Source organism: Lithobates pipiens, unplaced genomic scaffold (genome assembly GCF_037356315.1).
Source record: "Lithobates pipiens isolate NorthernLeopardFrog02 unplaced genomic scaffold, aLitPip1_a1.2 Scaffold_19, whole genome shotgun sequence".
NCBI lineage: Eukaryota > Metazoa > Chordata > Amphibia > Anura > Ranidae > Lithobates > Lithobates pipiens.
The window spans coordinates 376,908,456-376,932,271 of NW_027507764.1; the positions used below are offsets into that span (position 1 = coordinate 376,908,456).

Here is a 23,816-nt window from a genome sequence, read left to right on the forward strand (position 1 = left end):
TTATGTAATCATGTGTATAAAAACCTTAAATTGCATCAAAATAAACAGAACAGTTATTTTGGAAAGATGCTGAGTGTATCTTTTGTGTCTGTTCCCTACTGCAGTAGTTGTTATTAATTTGGAACCAGTAACCAATATGAGCATAGGAGTTGACTATAAAATTTAAAGAACAATCGCCATTCATCCCAAAATGGCGGCACTGCCAGCCCACCCTGATCTCAGGGAAAACACATGGCAGCTGCAATGCGGCCTCCCAGACCCCCATAAGAGGCAGATACTGGACCGGACCCTGCAGGGGACCGAAAGCATGCCCCCTCCCATCCAGGGAAGCCCAAGTCGTCCAGCAGCCAGAACAAGACTGAGAAGGCAGGAGGTTGGAGGGAAGCTTTACCAGATAGGACAGGCAGAGATGCCAGAGACCGGGGGGAGGAGGACTGACCACCCCAAGAGTACCCACTCCAGACACCGCATCAAGGGCGGAAAGAAGCGTCATCTAATTAGTGACCCAGCGGAGTGTGCGGATAAGGTTCCCAAGACAGCTCCTCCTCTCCTCTGAAGTAAGGGCCAGGGTAACACTGTGACACAGACTGCAGGCACAGACCCAGTGCATAGTGAAACGTCTATCTGCACTCGTTGGTCAAACTGGGGTGCTCAACTAAAGACTGGTGCTCACCAATTGCTTCCCCAATCTTTCTAAATATGCCCAAACAAAGCCAAATGTCTCAAAAATACTAGATTTGGATAGGGCAAAATACCCCATGGCACCAGCGCAGTATGGGTAAAAGATTTTTTTCATGACATTTTATCACAGTGAAGCTAGCAGGGTCCTTCATAGTTTGCAGTCAAGACAAGTCAGTCAGGGTAGATTTTTAAAGCCCATCTACTTTAAATTTGGTAATTTAAAGTAATGCTATCAGAATATTTTTAATAAGATCTGTGCACAAGCCAAAAGGTGCTTGTCTTGATGTGGATTGTTCTACACTATGTTCATTGAATAATAAAAAAAAAGATTAATAGATTTGTCACGTGTTAAAGGAGTTGTAAAGTCAGGAGGATTTTTATCTTAATGCATTCTATATATATATATATATATATATATATATATATATATATATATATACATATATATATATATATATATATATACATATATATATACATATATATATATATACATATATATATATATACATATATATATATACATATATATATATACATATATATATATATATATATATATACATATATATATATATATATATATATATATATATATATATATATATATATATTGTGAGGGGGTTCGCTCGGTAGCGGGTGTGTGTGACCCCCCTGGATGGGTTCACAACACAAAGTCAGGCACAGCAGACAGCGGTGTAGGTGCAAAAAACAAAAGGTCCGGTTTATTTAGGCTACATGCAGTGATACATATAACAGCCAAACAAAATAAAACAAGAAAATAAATCCTGGTCAGCTTGACCTCTAACTACACACGTAGACTCCCTGTCTAACAACTGGGTGCAGCCTTGTGCTGCCCCAGTCCCTGTCTCTATTGTAGGGGTTTGCCACACAGGCGTTAACTCACCGCACAGAACAGATCTCAGACTCCCCAGTCTATACACACAATACTGGATCCAGGATGGAGCATCTCCCTATGCATGCTGGGGTTTTTTGTAGAGGGCTTAATGAGCCCACTTACTACAGCTGGGCTCATTAACTCTTCCCCTCTAATTGTAAAAGTCTGCATAAAGCCTGAATCTAGGACACACATATTTCCCATCCTGAATACAACCAGGTGATTTTACCTGCGTGCTGCCACATACCCCCCCCTCTTGTTTCAACCTTGGGGTTGTAACACAAGCAGCCAGACACGCATGTATCCGAGACAAAGCATCCACATTCCCCATTTTAACACCAGGGCGATGCTTAACTGTAAAGTTAAATTCCTGTAGGGCCAGGAACCACCTATTTACCCTTCTATTGGTCTCCTTGTTTTGAGCCATCCACTTTAAAGGAGCGTGATCAGTCACCAGGTCAAAGTGCCTACCTAGCAGATAGTACCGAAGGGAATCTAGAGCCCACTTCACTGCTAAACATTCCTTCTCAATCGTGGAGTAATTTACCTCATGGGACTTTAACTTCCTGCTGAGGTAAATGACTGGGTGCTCTTCCCCGTTCCAGACCTGGGATAACACTGCTCCTAACCCAACGTCTGATGCATCAGTTTGTACAACAAAGTCCTTAGAGAAGTCTGGTGAGTACAACACTGGCTGGCTACATAAGGCTGTTTTTAAGGACTGAAATGCTTCCTCAGCCTCTGGGGACCATTTAACCATGACAGACTCTTTCCCTTTTGTCAGGTTGGTGAGGGGCACAGCCTGAGAAGCAAAATGGGGAATGAATCGTCGATAATAGCCAGCGATTCCCAGAAAGGCTCGTACCTGTTTCTTGCTGTTGGGACGTGGCCAACTCTGTATGGCCTCGACTTTATTGACTTGGGGTTTTATCACCCCCCTCCCAATAGTGTACCCAAGATATTTGGCCTCCTCCTGTCCAATGGTACACTTCTTTGGATTGGCCGTAAACCCAGCTTCCCGGATGGAGTCTAGGACTGCTTGTACTTTTGGCAAATGTGAGACCCAGTCTGTGCTATGGATAATCACATCATCCAGGTAAGCTGCAGCATATTTATGATGGGGCCTCAGAATCTTATCCATTTTCCGTTGGAATGTTGCCGGTGCATTCTGTAACCCAAACGGCATTCTCTTATATTGGAATGCCCCATCTGGGGTTACAAACGCAGTTTTCTCCTTGGCCGACTCGGCCAGGGGAATTTGCCAATACCCTTTGGTGAGATCAAGAGTTGTCATATATCGGGCTGTTCCCAGCCGGTCAACCAACTCATCTATACGTGGCATGGGGTAGGTGTCAAATTTTGTAACTTTATTTAATTGTCTAAAATCGTTACAAAACCGCCAGCTCCCATCAGGTTTGGGCACTAGTACAATAGGACTGGACCAGTCACTCTGGGACTCCTCTATCACACCCAATTCCAGCATCCTTTGAACCTCCCCACGTATTGCCTCCCGTCGGGCCTCTGGTATTCTATAAGGTTTTAGTTTTACCCTTTCTCCTGGCGGGGTGATAATGTCATGCTCTACGCCAGATGTTTGTCCCGGAAGCTCAGAGAAAATCTCTTTGTTACGAAGTACAAACTCTTTAACCTCCTGTTGTTGGGGTTTCGATAAGGTGTCTGCTATTCCAACCTCAGGAACTAAGCAATCAGGCTGTACTTGTGACAAAGTCTCTGCGACTAGGGATTCCCTATCCCTCCAGGCTTTCAGCAGATTGACGTGATAGATCTGCTCCGGCTTTCGCCTTCCTGGCTGTCTAACCCTGTAGTTCACCTCACTAATTTTTTCAATTACTTCATATGGACCTTGCCATTTGGCCAGAAATTTGCTTTCAACCGTAGGGACCAGCACCAAGACCCTATCCCCCGGGGAAAAAGTACGTGTCTTGGCCCCACGGTTGTACACTCTCTGCTGTGCTAACTGCGCTTGGGTTAAATGTTCCTTTACAATTGGCATTACCTGTGAAATTCTATCTTGCATCAGGGCGACATGCTCAATCACACTCCTGTGAGGAGAACTCTCATTTTCCCAAGTTTCCTTGGCAATATCCAGCAGCCCTCTTGGGTGTCTCCCATAGAGCAACTCGAAGGGTGAGAAACCCGTAGAGGATTGGGGTACCTCCCTAATGGCAAACATCAGATAGGGTATTAGACAATCCCAATTCTTTCCATCTCTATCCACCACCTTCTTTAACATTTGTTTTAGGGTTTTGTTGAATCTTTCAACCAACCCATCTGTTTGGGGGTGATACACAGATGTACGCAATTGCTTCACTTTGTACAACTTGCATAATTCTTTCATAACCCGGGACATAAAGGGTGTACCTTGGTCCGTAAGCAGTTCCTTACAAATACCCACGCGGCTAAAAACAAGGGATAGCTCTTTGGCTATGGTTTTGGCCGAGGTATTTCGGAGAGGAATTGCTTCCGGATAACGGGTGGCATAGTCCAATATAACCAAAATGTACTGATGCCCCCTAGCAGACTTCATTATCGGACCTACCAAATCCATTGCGATCCTCTCAAAGGGGACCTCAATGATAGGAAGAGGTACCAGTGGGTTACGGAAATGTGGCATAGGTGCCGACTTCTGACACACAGGGCAGGAGGAACAATCATTTTCTATTTCCTTCATGACCCCAGGCCAATAGAATCTCTGCAATACCCTCTCTCTGGTTTTCTCTGTCCCCAGATGACCTCCCAGAATGTGTCCATGAGCCAATTCTAACACCAACTTCCTGTAAGGTTTGGGCACTACAAGTTGCTCAATGGTTTCTTCTGCCCTTTGAGCCACTCGATATAGCAGGTCCCTTTCCATAGTGAAGTAAGGATAAGGGCAAGTCTTATCTGGGTTCACTAACTCGCCATCTATTTTCACCACATTTTCCCGTGCCTTTATTAGGGTGGGGTCTTTTAACTGTTCTGTGGCAAAATTTTCCCTGTGAACCTCAAGATCCGAAAACTCCACAGACGGCATGTTTTCATCTGAGGATGTTGGCTCCTCCACAGTTTCTCGAGTTTCCCCCGCCAATACCGACAAGGGAAATTCAGGAGAGTCCTCACCACTCCCAGAGGAATTCTGGTCATCTTCCTGGTTTATAGGGGCACCAATGGGGGCCTCAGGACAATCCCAGAGTTCCCAGAATTTTGGAAAATCCCTTCCCACAATAGCATCATGTGGTAACTGAGACACTAACCCCACCTGATGAGAGAGGTTACCTTTGGGGGTCTCAAAAAACACTGAAGTTACAGGATACTCTCGGGTGTCCCCATGCACACAAATAACAGCCACCCTGTTCTTCCCAGAGACCTCTGTAGTAACTAATTCAGCTTTTATCAATGTTACCAGGCTACCTGAATCTAGCAACACATCAACATGTCTACCATTAATACACATTTTACATAAATGTTTCTCAGGTCCCCGAATGGCAGTGCATGCAACTGTCGCAAACAGCGACTGATGTCTCTCCCTTATAAAGTCACATTGCATAGGCTCATCCACAACTGGGCAATTGGCTGCAATATGTCCCTCTTGCCGGCAGCGGTAGCAAATAATTTTTTTCGCTGCCTCTTGCAGCATGGGCTTCCTGGGCTGCTCCCGCCAGACCTTAGGTAGAACTCCCACCCTCTCACTCTCTCCACCCTCACCCCTTGGAGTCATCTTACCCGCCACTGGGGATGATCTGGTCTTAGGGGGGAAAGTCCGTGAGTCCCTGGAAGAGGTGGTCAAGTTCTCTGTAGCCAAGTACCTCTCAACCAGATCCACAAGTTTATCTGCATTTTCTGGGTCTCCATGGCTTACCCATTTTTGGATGGCAGTAGGAAGAGCTCTCAGGAAACGATCCATAACCACACGTTCCACAATGTTTGGTGCGGTCAAAATCTCTGGCTGCAGCCACTTCCTGCTCAGGTGAATGAGATCATACATTTGAGACCTGGGAGGTTTTCCAACCTGAAAAGTCCAGTTATGCACACACTGAGCCCGGACTGCCAGGGTGACACCCAGCCGTGCCAATATTTCTGCTTTTAGCACCACATAGTCTTTTGCTTGGTCAGGCTCTAGGTCATAATAAGCTTTCTGCGATTCCCCAGTTAACAGAGGGGCCACCAGTCCAGCCCATTGCTCCTTAGGCCACTTTTCCCTTTCAGCAGTCCTTTCAAATGTGGTCAAAAACACCTCCGGATCATCCTCTCCAGTCATTTTTGTCAGTAAACGGCTCACACCAAAGGTTGCGGTATTATTGTACCCACTTGCTTCATTGGTCTGCGGACGTTGCTGTATCAATGTCTCTATTTGCTGTTGAAAATTCTGCTCTTGCTTCTGCAACAGGTCTATGAAGCGGGCTTCAGATCGCTGCTGGGCTTGTTGCTGAGCTTCCAAACTCTGCTGCAAAGTTGCATTTGTCTGCTGCTGTTTTGCATTTGCCTGCTGCTGGGCTTGTTGTTGAGCTGCAAGGCTCTTTTGTAAAGCTGCATTTGTTTGCTGCTGATTTGCATTTGCTTGCTGCTGGTTTGCATTTGCTAGAGCCAGCTGTCTCAGTATCTACTCCATGCTGGCCTTAACAAAAAAAAAAAAAACTGCCAAAATTCTCCACCAACTGTGAGGGGGTTTGCTCGGTAGCGGGTGTGTGTGACCCCCTGGATGGGTTCACAACACAAAGTCAGGCACAGCAGACAGTGGTGTAGGTGCAAAAAACAAAAGGTCCGGTTTATTTAGGCTACATGCAGTGATACATATAACAGCCAAACAAAATAAAACAAGAAAATAAATCCTGGTCAGCTTGACCTCTAACTACACACGTAGACTCCCTGTCTAACAACTGGGTGCAGCCTTGTGCTGCCCCAGTCCCTGTCTCTATTGTAGGGGTTTGCCACACAGGCGTTAACTCACCGCACAGAACAGATCTCAGACTCCCCAGTCTATACACACAATACTGGTTCCAGGATGGAGCATCTCCCTATGCATGCTGGGGTTTTTTGTAGAGGGCTTAATGAGCCCACTTACTACAGCTGGGCTCATTAACTCTTCCCCTCTAATTGTAAAAGTCTGCATAAAGCCTGAATCTAGGACACACATATTTCCCATCCTGAATACAACCAGGTGATTTTACCTGCGTGCTGCCACAATATATATATATATATATACACACACACACACACACAAATATATGCATTCATTTATGAGAAAAAAAGGCAAAGTGTAGAGCTACTCTGCCACCTAAAAAAAAATACAACTTCTTCAAAATAAACCTGGGCAGCTAGTCTAAGCCCTTGTACACACGGTCGGAGATTCCGACGGAATGTTTCCTATCGGACCGTTTTGTCGGATATTCCGACTGTGTGTGGTCTGCATCGGACTGTTTCCATCGGAATATCCGACGGACCAACTTTTCCAACTTGTCGGTAAAATTTTCCGACAAAATGCTCCGATCGGACATACTTCGATTATGTGTAGCCTACTCCGACGGACAAAGTGCCATGCATGCTCAGATCAAATTCCTAGACCAAAGCTATTGGATTCTAGCCTGAACGTAGTCCTGTTGTAACGAAATAACGTCATCACGTTATGTACAATCGGATTTTCCGACAACTTAATTAATCCGTCGGAATAACTCCGACGGATTTGGTTGTCGGAATCTCCGACCGTGTGTACGGGGGCTAAAAGTTTTCTGTCTTAAAGAGGTACAGCCTCTGACAGAATCACAAACATCCAAATCTGACTGTGAAATATACTGGTTTCCCCTGCCACGTGCTGTGGCTCCATGCTTTTTAGTCATTACAAGACACAGTAGTTATGTAGAAGCTGGTGTGAAGAACCATAGCACAGCACAGTGACCAAGTATCAGACGCACACCGATTCAGACACGGAAGATTCAGCTGCCAAAAACCTTGAAGACAGTAAACTTCTGACTCAAATTTCACCAGAGAAGAACGCTTTAAGGCGCGTCTTTTGTGGGAGTTACTTTAAATTTCTATTACATGTAAAAAAAAAAAATGCACACTTCTGTAACATTATCTACTTGATTAGAAATTATTAAAAGACAAAAGAAGAAGACAGGTTAATTAATTGATCTGCATAGTATACTTGCAGTGAGGATCAGCAAGACACATGTGCAATATGATCACATATTTAACCACTTGCCGACCGCCGCACGACGATATACATCGGCAGAATGGCACGGGCAGGCATAAGGGCGTATATATAAGTCCCTGCCTTCCCGCGGGTGGGGGGCCCGATCGGGCCCCCCCCCCTGGTGCCTGCGGCGGTCGGCATTCGTTCGGGAGCGATCCCGGACGAGGGGACGGCCATTCATTCATGGCCACCCCCTCGCGATCGCTCCCGACGAATGAAAATCCTCCGTGACATCACTTCCTCTCCTGTAATGTAAACACAGGAGAGGAAGTGATGTATTCTCTCCTCCGTGTCGGTATTTTTCGTTCCGGCACCGAGGAGAGAGCATCGGTGAGTTGCACCAACACACCACACATACAGTAGAACATGCCAGGCACACTCACACCCCCCCTTTACCCCCCGATTACCCCCCAATTACCCCTGCCCCCCCAGTCACAGTGACACCAATTGCATTTTTTTTTTTTTTTTTTGCATTGGTGTCATTTGTGACTGTAATAACTGTTAGGGCAGTTAGGGTTAGCCCCCTTTAGTTCTAATGTACCCCCCTAACCCCCCCAATAAAGGTTTAACCCCGTGATCACCCCCCGTCGCCAGTGTCACTAAGGCTGGGTTCACATTGCAGCGGTTTATGAGAACGGATGTGATTCGCACCGCACTGCAGTGCAAATCACATCCGATCTCTGTGCGATTCGAGTTCAGCCATACAGATAGTATGGCTGAATTCGTGTCGCACCCGCCGCAAACTCGCACGGGACCCTTTTTTTGGTCCGCAGCAGAATCGGATCGCATGGGTGTTCACACCATGCGATCCGAGTTTGCAGATCGCACTGCGATATGTGAACTGATCTGGGGGTGTCATTAACATTTCACTGACACTCCCAGCAGTTCGCATAGGGCAGTGTGAACTGCCGCCGGGAGGCATGCGATGCGGGAACCCGCCGCGGATTCGTGGCGTTCCTGCATCGCTCCAGTGTGAACCCAGCCTAATAAGCGATCATTTTTCTGATCGCTGTATTAGTGTCACAGGTGACGCTAGTTAGGCAGGTAGGTATTTAGGTTCGCCGCAGCTTTTTATAGCGACAGGGACCCCCATATACTACCGCATAAAGCCCCCTGATTGCCCCCTAGTTAACCCTTTCACCAGTGATCACCATATAACGGTTACAGGTGACGCTGGTTGGTTAGTTATTTTTTTATAGTTTCAGGGCACCCGCCATTTATTACCTAGTCCCACTAGTGTACCCCTAAATTTAGGGGTGTCTACTTTCCAAAATGGGGTCATTTGGGGGGGGGGGGGTTTGTGCCATCTTGGCATTTTATGGCCTTCAAAACTGTAACGCCCTTAGAAAGCCTGAAGGCGGTGCTTGGTTTTCGGGGCCCCGTATGCGGCTAGGCTCCCAAAAAGTCCCACATATGTGGTATCCCCGTACTCAGGAGAAGCAGCAGAATTTATTTTGGGGTGTCATTTCACATATGCCCATGGCATGCGTGAGCAATATATCATTTAGTGACAACTTTGTGAAAAAAATAAATAAAAAAAAAAGTTTGTAATTTTCCCGCAACTTGGGGCAAAATATAAAATATTCCATGGACTCAACATGCCTCTAAGCAAATAGCTTGGGGTGTCTACTTTCTAAAATGGGGTCATTTGTGGGGGTTTTGTGCCATCTTGGCATTTTATGGCCTTCAAAACTGTAATAGGTAGTGAGGAGTGAAGTCAAATATTTACGCCCTTAGAAAACCTGAAGGCGGTTCTTGGCTTTCGGGGCCCCGTACGCGGCTAGGCTCCCAAAAAATCCCACACATGTGGTATCCCCGTACTCAGGAGAAGCAGCAGAATTTATTTTGGGGTGTCATTTCACATATGCCCATGGCATGTGTGAGCAATATATCATTTAGTGACAACTTTGTGAAAAAAAAATTAAAAAAAATTAAAGTTTGTAATTTTCCCGCAACTTGTGGCAAAATATAAAATATTCCATGGACTCAACATGCCTCTCAGCAAATAGCTTGGGGTGTCTACTTTCTAAAATGGGGTCATTTGTGGGGGTTTTGTGCCATCTTGGCATTTTATGGCCTTCAAAACTGTAATAGGTAGTGAGGAGTGAAGTCAAATATTTACGCCCTTAGAAAACCTGAAGGCGGTTCTTGGCTTTCGGGGCCCCGTACGCGGCTAGGCTCCCAAAAAATCAAACACGTGTGGTATCCCCGTACTCAGGAGAAGCAGCAGAATTTATTTTGGGGTGTCATTTCACATATGCCCATAGCATGTGTGAGCAATATATCATTTAGTGACAACTTTGTGTAAAAAAAAAAAAATAATTTTTTTTTTGTCATTATTCAATCGCTTGAGGCAAAAAAATAAAATATTCAATGGGCTCAACATGCCACTTATCAATTTCCTTAGGGGGTCTACTTTCCAAAATGGGGTCATTTGGGGGGGTTTTGTACTGCCCTGCCATTTTAGCACCTCAAGAAATGAGATAGGCAGTCGTAAACTAAAAGCTGCGTAAATTCCAGAAAACATACCTTAGTTTGTAGATGTGACAACTTTTGCGCAAACCAATAAATATACAGTTATTGACTTTTTTTTTACCAAAGACATGTGGCTGAATACATTTTGGCCTAAATGTATGACTAAAATTGAGTTTTGGATTTTTTTGGGATATTGGATTTTTCTAATAACAAAAAGTAGAAAATATCATTTTTTTTCAAAATTTGCGGTCTTTTTCCATTTATATCGCAAAAAATAAAAATCGCAGAGGCAATCAAATACCATCAAAAGAAAGCTCTATTTGTGGGAAGAAAAGGACGCAAATTTTGTTTGGGTACAACATTGCATGACCGCGCAATTACCAGTTAAAGCAGCGCAGTGCCAAATTGTAAAAAGACCTCTGGTCATTTACCAGCAAAATGGTCCGGTCTGAAAGTGGTTAAATACAAACTATACACAGAAACAAGGTAGATATACACTGATCAGCCATTGTGGCCACCCACCTAAATTTGAGTAAGTCCCCACTTTGTCACCAAAACAGCCCTGACCACAGGCATAGATCCAATTTGAATGTTGAAGGTACACTGTTGTATATGGCACCAGGCCATCAGTAGTAGATTCTTTAAGCCCTGCAAGTTGAAAGGTGGGGCTTCCATGGATTGGACTTGTTTTTCCAGCACACCCCATAAATGCTCAATTAGATTGATATTGGGAGAATTTAGAGGCCAAGTCAACACCTCAAACCATTATTGAACCATTTTTGAAGTGTGTCAGGGTGCATTATCTTGTTGAAAGACGCCGCTGCCATCAGGGAATAACGTTTCCATGAAGGAGTGTACTTGGTCAGCAACAATGTTTAGGTACATGTCAAAATAACATCTACGTGAATTGCAGGATCCGAAGTTTCCCAGAAGAATACTGCCCAAACATCACAATGCCTCCATCGGCCTTCTTCCCATAATGCATCCTAGTGCCATCTCTTTTTAAGGTAAGTGACACATACAAACCTGACCATCCACATGATCTAAAAGAAAATATGATTGATCAGACCAGGCCACCTTCTTCCATTGCTCCATGGCCCAATTATGATGCTCATATGCTCATTGGGGCACTTTTGGATGTGGCATAGGGTCAGCTTGGTCATCCTGACCGGTCTGCAACTATGTAGTCCCATACACAACAAACTATAATGCCCAAATTCTGCCCAACAACTTCAGAGTCAACATGTTTACTTGCTGCCTTAAATATCTCACTGACTTTCAGATGCTATTGTAACCTGATAATCAATGTTATTCACTAAACCTGTCAGTGGTCATAAAGTTTTGGCTGATCGGTGTACAACATTATTTACGCTAAGTTTATCCTTCACATTTATAAATTAAAAATCCCTAAAGAGACAGTTTTCTTTTAAGCTTACCGGATGCAACAACTGTGCTTGCCCACAGTGTATTTTCAATGCCAAGGCTTTCATGCATAGATGGGTCAGTATCTTCCTGTAAGACATAGAAATACAACACATTAGAAAACACAAGTAATTCAATTGCGTACAGCAAAACTATAATGGTTTTTAAGTCAACATTTTCATTTATATTTTGTTTAATTTTTACTACATACACACAATCTTTATATTAGAATTAAACTTATTATACAGGGTGGACTAATGCTGCAGCATTATCTGCTTTCTAAAGAGGAAGGACAGCATAAGCGGTTTTCTTTCAGGCTCTCACTTTCTGACTGAAACTGCATATGACCTGCCAGAACACAGCAGGCAGAGAGCTGTGTGTATAAAAGAGAGAATTTGAGCTTGAGCTACTAGTCTATGCAAACAATAGGCACTTTTAGTAAAGAGGTTAAAGTGCTACTATATCCCACATTACACAACATGGAAATGCAATTATTTTACTAAATATAAACTGCTAAATAACCAATCTCATCAGCAGTATGGAGCAGTCTTGTGACTTCTATTGCTGTCTGGTTAAAGCTTGTAGGAGGTGTTTGTATTCTCCTCTGACTGTCCTATGAGCCTGCATGACCCCTGACCCTCTGCCTGGATACTCCTGATTGGCCCTGTGCTGATCACTTGCACCCTCCCAAGAAAAAAAAAACTCTTCAGCTATACACATCAAACTGAGCATGTGCAGAGTGACTCCAAGACTCAGTTCTACCAGGGGATGGATTGGGGGAAAGTGAAGGGTCCGAGAAGACAGGATCAAACAGCCTTTCTACATAATGTGCAGGATTAACCCTTTATGTTCCACAGTGAGTATAACGAGCATGCTTTACTGCATATGCAGACTGATTTTACTGTTGTGGATTTAGTAACACTTTAATGATATCAGCTGAATATGTAAAAAGGAGAATGGAGTTCCACTTGCTAGTTGGAAATTTCAATCTGAGTTATTCACACAAATTGTGATATTTCATATTTGCCCAATGAAAAAAAAAAAAAAACTGTTTAGAATTTAGTTTTTCCTGGCTATCAATACATTTTACGAAAAAAACATGATTATGCACAATGTTATCATCACAACTGTTGGAAAGGTTTTAAGGAACTGGGAATGCCACTAAATACTGATAAGATAATTACATTTTATTAATATCCCTTACAGCAGAATTTCAGGCTGGCAAAAAAATGTGCACCCTTGCCCAAGCATTAGGAAGAAGGCAAGTAATAGGCAATTTTTTAAAATTTAAATAAGCTCCTGGAAAAAACAGGCACTATATTCTGAATCTTTTTGGGGAAGAGGGGGGAATTTTACTTTTTAAATTCAGCCCAGAGCAAGTCATTAAATCTGTATTTCAATAAATACGTTAACATAGCACCCAGATTAGGAATTAGCTCCTATTGGGAAACAGCACAAGACAACTGGAATTTTGTTGGCTAATCTGTAAAGCAGTTTTTTTTTTAACTATTGCTACATTTTAAAAAAGTGTATACTTTTGTGCAATCATCATGAATTTTGCAACAAGGATTATATCATAACATTTCAGCATAATATATTTATGGAGTGTTTTCTTAATTCTGTAACTAAATACAAGTTTCGATTTTTACATCACTATATATCAAAGTAACAAGGCGATTTAAATAATATTATTCAATGATATGTAAATATTCATCTAAAAATCAAACTGGCACAGCAACTGTGGTAAAGAAGCTGTTAGACAAGTTGTACCTGGGGGCATTGCTTGGCGTTCAGCAAAGATGTCTACCTGAATGGGAAGCTCAGACATGTCAGAGGTTTTTTTTTTTTCAGTTAATCCCAGCTTTCTTTAGCACTATAGGCAAAATTGAGCACCCCTTAGCTGGGGAGAAATCTCCCAGAGATATTTCAGACACAGCCATCAGCCAACCAGGAATACTCTAGCTTTCTCCCCCATGCGCCATGTCCCCGCAGGCCTTCAACATTGGCACTCAAACCTGTGAGGATAGTTTCATCTGATGGCATCGGTACTGGAACTTATACAACAAATTCCCAAAATGTCTGATCTCCAGTCAATCGCCTCTGAAATAAAACCCCAATTCTAAAAAAGTTGGGACACTGTGTAAAATTGACATGTGATAGTGGACTTGGAAGCAGGATGTTCCAAGTGAGGTCTCGAGGGAAGGACAACTAGGCAATCCGTCTTCCTGAGAGAGGCTGTTGCTTTGTAGTAGACTGAAGACTCTGACTACGCCCAGTCAACAAAGAGCAATTTCCTTTGGGTGCTTAGGAACAGGGCACAAAAATAGGACTATGTCTTCAATGAGGTGGAAGACTGATTGTAAGACCACCTTGTGTTCGTGAATAATGAGAAATGGCTCCTTCCAAGAAAAAGCCACCAACTCGAAACACACCTGACAGAGGTGATAACCGAAAAGACTATTTTGCAGCATAGGTCATCTAAGGGGATACCCCCTGGTGGGTTCAATGGGTGGTTTCTTCAGAGCAGATATAACCAAGTTGAGGTCTCAAGGAAGCCAAGGGTGCTCTAAGGGAGGCCTGAACAGAGATGCACATTGAATAAGGGTTTTCACAAGGTAGATCAAAGCCAGGGGGATTTTAAAAAAGTCCTTTCAGAGTGCTTAAAGAGTAATTCCACCTTTATTGAGAAAAAACATTCCCCTCTGAGTGATCTATGTACATTGCAAGAATTTTAGCAAACTTTGTTATGGATTCCTACCTTCTGTTATTCTGAAGAAATACCTGTGTGTTTATATGTGCCCAATGGGAGTGGTTTCATAATTATCAATCAGGTGCTGTCCTTGCAGGGCTCTAATGAGGAAAACTGCAGAGTCTGCATCCCTTTAGATGTGATTTCCTACTGGGAGTATCTCATCAAACATTACAGTTTTGTGGCAGGGGATGCCTGAAATTGAAGGAAAACAGGTGTATAGGCACTGCAACCTTCCTACATAACAGCTCCACCCGATGCTCAGACCTTGAGGCTGCAGACACCTCCAATGTACCAGAATAAGGAAAGGGATGGTCGGCACTAAGGATGACATGCAAAAATACATGTATAAAGCTGAAAAACAGCCTACACGTTTCAGATGTTAGTCCTTGGTCATGACTAAGGACTAACGTCCGAAACGCGTAGGCTGTTTTACAGCTTAGTACATGCATTTACAGTGCCTTACGAAAGTATTCGGCCCCCTTGAACTTTTCAACCTTTTGCCACATTTCAGGCTTCAAACATAAAGATATAACATTTTTATTTTTTGTGAAGAATCACCAACAAGTGGGACACAATTGTGAAGTGGAACGAAATCTATTGGATATTTTAAACTTTTTTAGCAAATAAAAAACTGAAAAGTGGTGCATGCAAAATTATTCGGCCCCTTTGCTTTCAGTGCAGCAAACTCACTCCAGAAGTTCATCGAGGATCTCTGAATGATCCAATGTTGTCCTAAATGACTGATGGTGATAAATAGAATCCACCTGTGTGTAATCAAGTCTCTGTATAAATGCACCTGCTCTGTGATAGTCTCAGGGTTCTGTTGAAAGCGCAGAGAGCACCATGAAGACCAAAGAACACACCAGGCAGGTCCGTAATACTGTTGTGGAGAAGTTTAAAGCCGGATTTGGATACAAAAAGATTTCCCAAGCTTTAAACATCCCAAGGAGCACTGTGCAAGTGATCATTTTGAAATGGAAGGAGTATCTGACCACTCAAATCTACCAAGGCCTGGCCGTCCCTCTAAACTTTCAGCTCAGACAAGGAGAAGACTGATCAGAGATGCAGCCAAGAGGCCCATGATCAATCTGGATGAACTGCAGAGAACTACAGCTGAGGTGGGAGAGTCTGTCCATAGGACAACAATCAGTCGTACACTGCACAAATCTGGCCTTTATGGAAGAGTGGCAAGAAGAAAGCCATTTCTCAAAAATATCCATAAAAAGTCTCGTCTAAAGTTTGCCACAAGCCACCTGGGAGACACACCAAACATGTGGAAGAAGGTGCTCTGGTCAGATGAAACCAAAATCGAACTTTTTGCCCACAATGCAAAACGATATGTTTGGCGTAAAAGCAACACAGCTCATCACCCTCAACACACCATCCCCACTGTCAAACATGGTGGTGGCAGCATCATGGTTTGGGCCTGCTTTTCTTCAGCAGGGACAGGGAAGATGGTTAAAATTGAGGGGAAGTTGGATGCAGCCAAATACAGGACTATTCTGGATGAAAACTTGTTGGAGTCTGCAAAAGACCTGAAACTGAGACGGAGATTTATCTTCCAACAAGACAATGATCCCAAACATACAGCAAAATCTACAAAGGAATGGTTCACAAATACACGTATCCAGGTGTTAGAATGGCCAAGTCAAAGTCCAGACCTGAATCCAATCGAGAATCTGTGGAAAGAGCTGAAAACTGCTGTTCACAAACGCTCTCCATCCAACCTCACTGAGCTCGAGCTGTTTTGCAAGGAAGAATGGGCAAGAATTTCAGTCTCTCGATGTGCAAAACTGATAGAGACATACCCCAAGCGACTTGCAGCTGTAATCGCAGCAAAAGGTGGCTCTACAAAGTATTAACACAAGGGGGCCGAATAATTTTGCACGCCCCACTTTTCATTTTATTAGTTAAAAAAAGTTTCAAAAATCCAATAGATTTCGTTCCACTTGACAATTGTGTCCCACTTGTTGGTGATTCTTCACAAAAAATACAATTTTTATATCTTTATGTTTGAAGCCTGAAATGTGGCAAAAGGTTGAAAAGTTCAAGGGGGCCGAATACTTTCGCAAGGCACTGTAATAACGAAATACCATTTTGGATGTCACCCTGAGTGCCGACCATCCCTTTCCTTATTCTGATGCCTGAAATCTGACTTGTATCTTAGTGCAAACTTCTGTGAAAATCAGTGAGAAAATCACACAAGCAGGAAATTAGGTTTCTGGGGGGCATTCTGTACACATTTTGCATACAGGACTCCTCCGGGTAGCCATATTGCAATGCATTTTACAGAAAATTACAGAGCTGTAGATTGAAAGGGAAAGGTAATTTTTAATAACATTCAATTAAAATATGGCACATATCACAGTTGTGTATGCTATATAATTTGTAGTTGCTATTTTTTTCCCCCAGAAAGTGGAGTTATCCTTTAATGTCAATCTCTGGCCAAGTCCTGTCCTGACTGGAAGAATAGAAGGTATAAATGGCAATATGCAGATAGGCATATTGGATGTCTATGGATGGTAGGTATCCTTCCTGTCTCAGAGAGGCAATAACCGACCTTGCATACAACATGGGAAATTTTGAAGTTATTTGTTGAGGGATATTAGGTCCAGAACATGATGAATACCCCCCGTTGGGTTTTGATACCAGAAAAAGTTTTGAATACAATTCTTTGAACCTGTTCTGTGGGGGTACTGGCACAACTACTACCTGGATAAAGAGATAGTTCAGGGCATTCTGCAAGACTGACTGACTTTGGGCACATTTTGGCTGGTTTGGGTCTAGGATGTCTAGGACCAAGATAGTAGCAAATTGTAACAGATGTCCACCTACTCTTAGGGGCGTCCCTTAATTTACAAGTTCACTTTTTAGTGAACCCTTTTTTTATTGGATAGAGGAGTAAAATCTTTTCTGGATTGATTCAATCATCATAAATTGCCCATTCCATTTGTTCATGAACAGGGAATGTCTTTTTAGATTTAGCAGGTCTCTTTGTACTCAGAGAGGCATGGCGAGACGGAGGAGACTCAAGTGGGACATATGCCAACGTTTTTCAGTACAGCAGAAAAGAGCATAACCACATTGACAAGCATATGGCATGAAGCTGCAATTTCAGGTCTGTAGGAGTCTAGGGGTGGAAAATCTTCCACAGCCTCCTCTAAGACTGCTTCCAGGTCCTCTTTATTCCTTTCTATACCTGGCATTTCGGAGCAATAGGAAGCGATGGCTGTATTAAAGCCGTATTAAAGTTAGCTATCTGAGAAATTTTTACATAGTTGCAGAAAAATCAGCACATTGTATTCCACTAAAATAAAAGGATCTCTATTGAATAATAAACTGCAGTAGTCACCACAATATACAGGATTATGGAAATATATGTGTGCAAAGTAGTAATTACAGGTGTATGAATGTACAATGCCACCTGAAGTACAAAAGAGTGGGTGGCCCATAAGATAGACATAAATAGCTGACACTAAAAATGGTATACTGCTGTGTTCATGGAGAGGCAGCTCCATCTGTATATCAAAGACAAGGGAGGGGGAGGAAAACAGCACAAATTCCAAGTACATTTTTACCACTGAAACCTTTTATTTAGAACTAATAGCGTTTTCAATAAAGGGTTTCAGTGGTAATACTGCACTATGGTGTTTGCGCTGTTTTTCTCCCTCCCCTCTTCTAAGGTTGGGTTCACACTGCAGCCCGCGTGGCTCACAGAGTCCAGTGTGTCCCCATTCACCGCTTGAGGTCCAATATTTGGCTGAATTTGGACCTGAAATGGACCAGAAGACGCACAAGACTCCTGAGCAAATGTGCGCTGGAGCCACTGTGGAGATGTGTGAATCAGCTCCACAGAGAGCAATTCACAATCTCCTGCTATGCGAATTTCCCTGCATCCAATTTGCAACAGTGTGAACCCAGCCTAAAAAATGCTGACTGCCTCTCAATTTTCTAATGATTTCTTTACTTTACAAGTCACTGACTTAGGATGAGTGGCAGATCAAGAGTTCCTACCTCACCTATTGCAGATTTTTTCGGGGTTAGTGACAAAGTACTGAAGTCAGGGGATCAGAATGACAGCCAAGAAGCTAAAACATCCTGGGTATTTCGACCAACAGTTTTGAGAAAGGTTGAAGTGTACCGATAGCTAACAGCTTGTTTTAATATGCAGACAGCACTTCTGTTACAATATGTGTTCACAACCCCCAGTCCTTTGGATAGAGTAAGGGAGGATTGTAACTCCTGTCAGTTGTTGTGCCATGGGTGTACCCTTTGAGGTGCAGAGCAGTTCTCAGACAATGCTGAGAACAGAGTGATCAGTGGTCTTTGATCACACAGTCCTCAGTGCAGAGTGGGGGACAGATACAATCCCTAGGTGCTGCATCCACCTAGGTGAGCACTTTTTTTTTTCTAAATCCCGAACCTCCCTTTTAAAGTGGAAGTAAAGTCTTTTTTTTTAACTGGTATCTACAGGTAAGCCTATAATAAGGCTTACCTGTAAGTACATTGATTATGTCATAAACTTTTACTTTAGGAGATATTCACATTGCATGCAGCCAGTGACATCACCAGCACATGCACTCTGTAGGGACGGCATACCGCACACGAACCAGGAAGCAAAACTGGGTGAAGATGGAAGCCCTATCAGCTGTGACAGAGTGCTGCTGGAGGGCTTAGTTCTAAGGTAAGCATTTCATAGCGTGCTAGTATGCGATGCATACTAGCACATTATGCCTTTGGCTTGCAGGATTTTGCAAAATTGTGTTGTGTTGATTCGGCGACGTCAGTTTTTTTTTCAACCCGCTGGTTGAATTAAAAAAACAAAAAACGGAAGTGTATACCCAGCTTAAGAGGCCCGGATCAATTCCAAATCAATTCTAAACCAACCCTACAGTCTCTACCCAATATTTATTAAAGATCCAAAGATAATGGTGTTTGCAGCAAAGAACATCACATGTGAGTCAGCATTGTAACTAGAAAGAAATATTTTGTAAATTGCCAAGCTAAAATATTTATAATATGCAAAGTGACTCAACTGCATGCAGACCACCCACCGCATAGCATATCTACTGTGGCAGGGCGGCCCTCCTACGCTAAATCACCAATTACCAGTCCAAATAGGCATGGCACTGTCACGTGCATTAGCTCCGCCCAATGCATTTCCTCATATATGACAGCATCTGGGGAAACAAATGCATTTATGCTACCAATGTAACATATGGCGAAACACGATGGTAGGAGCCAATGCCTGTGACGTCACCTACTTGGACCAGTAATTTTTGTGAAGCATTGTTTGGAACCGCTATCATGCATCATGGGAATGTTATGCATACAAAGCACGTATTGTTTTTATCCATGTGAGTAGTATTATGTGGATTCTTCCATTTTGATTGTATGTGGAATTTTGTGCATTTGTGGTTACCATTGATGTTACCATTGATTGAATTAACAAGATGCACTACTGAACTCCAGCCAAACAATATGAACTGAGTTTCTGCTTGATGGGATTGTCATATACTGTATATGCTGATTTGACTCTGTAGTGGAGTCCTCATGTTCTGGTAAGGGTCCATTGCTTGTGGTTGGTGATGGCTCACGTGGTGATTGTCAAAGTGGATTGAACACTTCCTTTCTGCAGAGTGTCACTGCCATGTCTTGAAGGACTTAATTTGGACTTTTTTTCATTTATATATGCACAAGTGTTTGTTTTACATTTTATATGTGATATTTCACTTTGAGGCACCTTGCATATTATATTTTAGAGTGACAATTTACACAATTACCACTATTACATAGTTTGACTATTTTATGTTTATATACCTGCCAGCGCGTTTTCTATTATTGTTTTATAGAAAGAGATATTATTCAGGTAGAAAAGTTACATTTCAGTAAAAGCCTGCATTCTTTTACACAAGTTTACTAATTATTTAGAAGTATCACAGCTTTTCCGAGAGTGCAAATCTATCAAACTACATTTGTATACACTGTATCTAGGGTGTGAAAATTATTATGGACATGACAAATGGTTATAACAAAATTCACTGCATTTAATCTTCTAACCTGAAATATTTAGATCCAAAACTGAGGTGTATTAAAGTCATGGTGCTCGCCCAAGCTGTGTAACACACTACCTGGCATCTAACAGGACACATTTTAAAGGAGAAATTCCGAGATTCTATGCAGTTTGCAAGAATATCCAGTAACATGAGGAAGAGAAAAGAGTGCTCTTTTAGCAAATTCTGAGATTATCTTTCAGAGATAAGTGGATTGTTCCAACATCAATATATGATACCATTTTACTTGTGTCAAATCCCATTTGACCACAGATCAATTTAATTTTCTCGGTTTAGTCTTTAAAATGGAACCATGAAAATTTAACTATTTCACATTGCTGCTTTTTGTAAATGTGATGACCTCAGTGAAAAAAAAAAAAAAAAATAGCGAAGAAACAAGATGCATAGGTGTATCGATTTAAAGGTAGAATAGGTAATAGAAAACTGCAAATACTTTATCCAAGGAGCTAACAATATTAGTCCCACAAATAAAATAAAAACTTACTATTGATAAAAGTACAGCATGTTTCAGGCAAGTATGTAATGTGAAACACAATCAACTAAGGCTGGGTTCACAACAGTGCAGCTGCGATTTGATCCAACCTTCAGTGTCATTATATAGTGTAACTTGGTTGCTTTTTTTAATGCGTTTTTGGACTTACTGTGTGTAGTGATATGGCTGAACCGGAGTGACTCCATCTTTATACATTCACTTAAGATTAACTTGGGTTAATCTGCTAGTTAGCAGTTTCATATAAAGCATGCATATAAGAAAATATAGCTTGCATAAGCAGTTTTATTCTGTACTGTCTAAATAAAGAAATTGTGTCTCAATATGTCTGGGCCACCCCAGACATGACATAGGGATATAGGGAAGCAGGATTCATGACTATGAGTCATGAAAGCAGATGGCATAATTAATGATATGTAATGATATGTAATGTACACCTCTGTATTAACCACACCAATGTTCTATGCAATGATTGGCTAATAATAGAGTATATAAGTTGTAGACCCGCCCAGAATTAAACCAGATAAGCTTTGAACAGTAACTTTGACTCATTTCTACTTGTGTTCAGAAAGAAGCTGTCTCCTCAGCGCTGCAGTGCTGAGCGGGTTCCCGTAAGTGTGGTAATTGCCTTAATTATACTTAGCTGGTCTTTGTCAGGTATATAGAGATACCATTTTAATCAGAACACTTTTGGAGGCACTAGCTGAAATTTGGATTTAGGACTTGATGGGGTGGGTGGTCAAACTTTGACTTTGGTGAAGTAAACAAATAATTGTTTATTGCCTTCGCTTTGACAGACACAACCTTGGTCGGTTACATTTTAATTAAGAAGAGAAGTGTGAGACGGACCAGGCTGTTAAGAAGTGGCTCTTGGGAAGCCTGTGTCCTGTGGGACTGTTGAGAAATTTAAAACTAATTACGCTCTTTTTGGGAAAGAGAATAAGACAAGGGTAATAGGGCAATTATCAATTACTACCGGGACCCACAAGACTTTTGCTCAATCTGGCTTTTTTTGTCTCTCACATTTGCATAAAGTAATAAGATATCTGTTGTATGGAATACAGGGCTGTATGGGGTAAGGCAGCCCCTGTTTTCACTGTTATATGATGTGCCAAAAGGGGCAAATTAGATTAGAGTGAAGTAAATTTCCCTTGTTATGTTCAGGTATCATGGAAAGGGTGAGTACTGTTATATGCCTGTTCATATAAGTTTGCTAAGGTTTTCTTTGAAGAGAAAATGGTATAGAATATGAATAATATGATTTCTCCCTTTTGGCTTATCACTTCCTATGTAAGACAGTTTTATCATCTGAAAAAAGAAGAAGGAAGACTATGTTCAAAAGTTGGATATGAAACAGTTAGGGTCAATATCGAGATTTAGGCCCCTGGGCACCAGGGACCCCAATCTGTATATCCACCTTGTCTCATTCTGTAATACAAGGATTTTTTTATCACCACCTCTCCAGTGATCCTTCACTATGTCTATCCTATAGAATATCAGTCCTGTGGGATCCTTTTGGTGTGCTTCATTAAAATGCCTTGAAAGGCTATGTTTCGGGAACCCTTTCCTTATATTGTTAATATGTTCCCTGATCCTCATATTCAGTGGGCGGATGGTCCTACCCACATATTGGAGGGGACATGGACACTCGATGACATAAGTGACATGGGTACTGTTGCAGGTAATCAACGCTCTTATTTGGTATTCCCTATTGTTAACCCTAGATTTAAATGATTCCTTTTTCCACAGTTGCTTCTTGCTTACTCTGCATGGAAGGCATTTTTGACACCTGTAGAACCCCTTCATCTCCAAGAAGAGTTTGACAGGTTTTGGAGGATCAATCAGATTGTGGACTAAATGGTTTCTGAGTGTGGGAGCTCTTCTGTACACAAACCTGGACTTCTTTGGTAGAATTTTGGATACGATTCTATCTTCGTTCAGAATAGGCCAATATTATCTGATGATACGTTCTATTAGTTGGTATTGAGTGTTGAATCCGGTGACGAACGTCACATCAGCATGATTACCTACTTTTTTTTCATCTTTTTTGACCAATAGTGAATTCCTATTCAAACTCTTTATTTCAGCTTAACTAAGTTCTTCTCCTGATATCCTTTCTCTTGAAATCTCTTAATTAGGGTATCTGCTTGCATTTCAAAGCCTCCCATTGTGCGTCAGTGTCTTTGCAGTTTTAGCAATTGTCCTTTGGGGATGTTCCCCTTCCATTTAGGGTGATGGCAGCTGGAAGTTGGTATGTAGCTGCTGCGATCAGTTGTTTTGAAGAACATTTTAGTATATAGTTCATTTCCTTCCTTAAAAATCTGTAAATCTAAGTAGTCTGATGCTCCCACTTCCCATTAAAGGAAATCCCATACTTGTGGTTTATTCCCCTGAGGAATTATTCAAAGTTTTCCACTGTTCCCACAGAACGATTAAGTCAGTCACTATGTATCTTCGATAGAGCCTAATTTGAGGTATTATCTTTCCATAAATGTATTCATCCTCGATCATATTCATATTGCCATGCCATACCCTTAGTCTGAACATAGTAGTTCTTCCTGTACCAAAAATAGTGGCTTTCCAAAGGTAATTGGAGACCTTCAAAAATAAAGTATATTTGTTATTGCTTCAATTTAGTATTCAGATGTAGTGCCTTCTCCACATCTTCTAACCCATCTTTCTGTACAATACTAGTGTATAACGAATTAGCGTCTATGGTGCCAAGCAAGCAGTTCTCCACTCCTGTGATGTTTTGTAATTCTGTTATTAGTTGTGTGCTGTCTCTTATGTACGATTTTCCTTTTTGAACCGCTGGTTTTAGGAACTGGTCAAGG

General features: G+C 42.1%; 1 protein-coding gene across 2 annotated transcripts in view; it reads right to left on the reverse strand.

Annotated features, from left to right (window-relative positions):
* The window catches only part of ATP9B (ATPase phospholipid transporting 9B (putative)), a 534,623-nt gene that overhangs the window by 240,014 nt on the left and 270,793 nt on the right, over positions 1-23,816 (reverse strand). For both annotated transcript variants that reach the window (XM_077492334.1, XM_077492333.1), the window contains exon 10: positions 11,681-11,756. In XM_077492334.1, the coding sequence (XP_077348460.1) occupies positions 11,681-11,756 (76 nt within the window). The remainder of the gene's footprint in view (positions 1-11,680; positions 11,757-23,816) is intronic.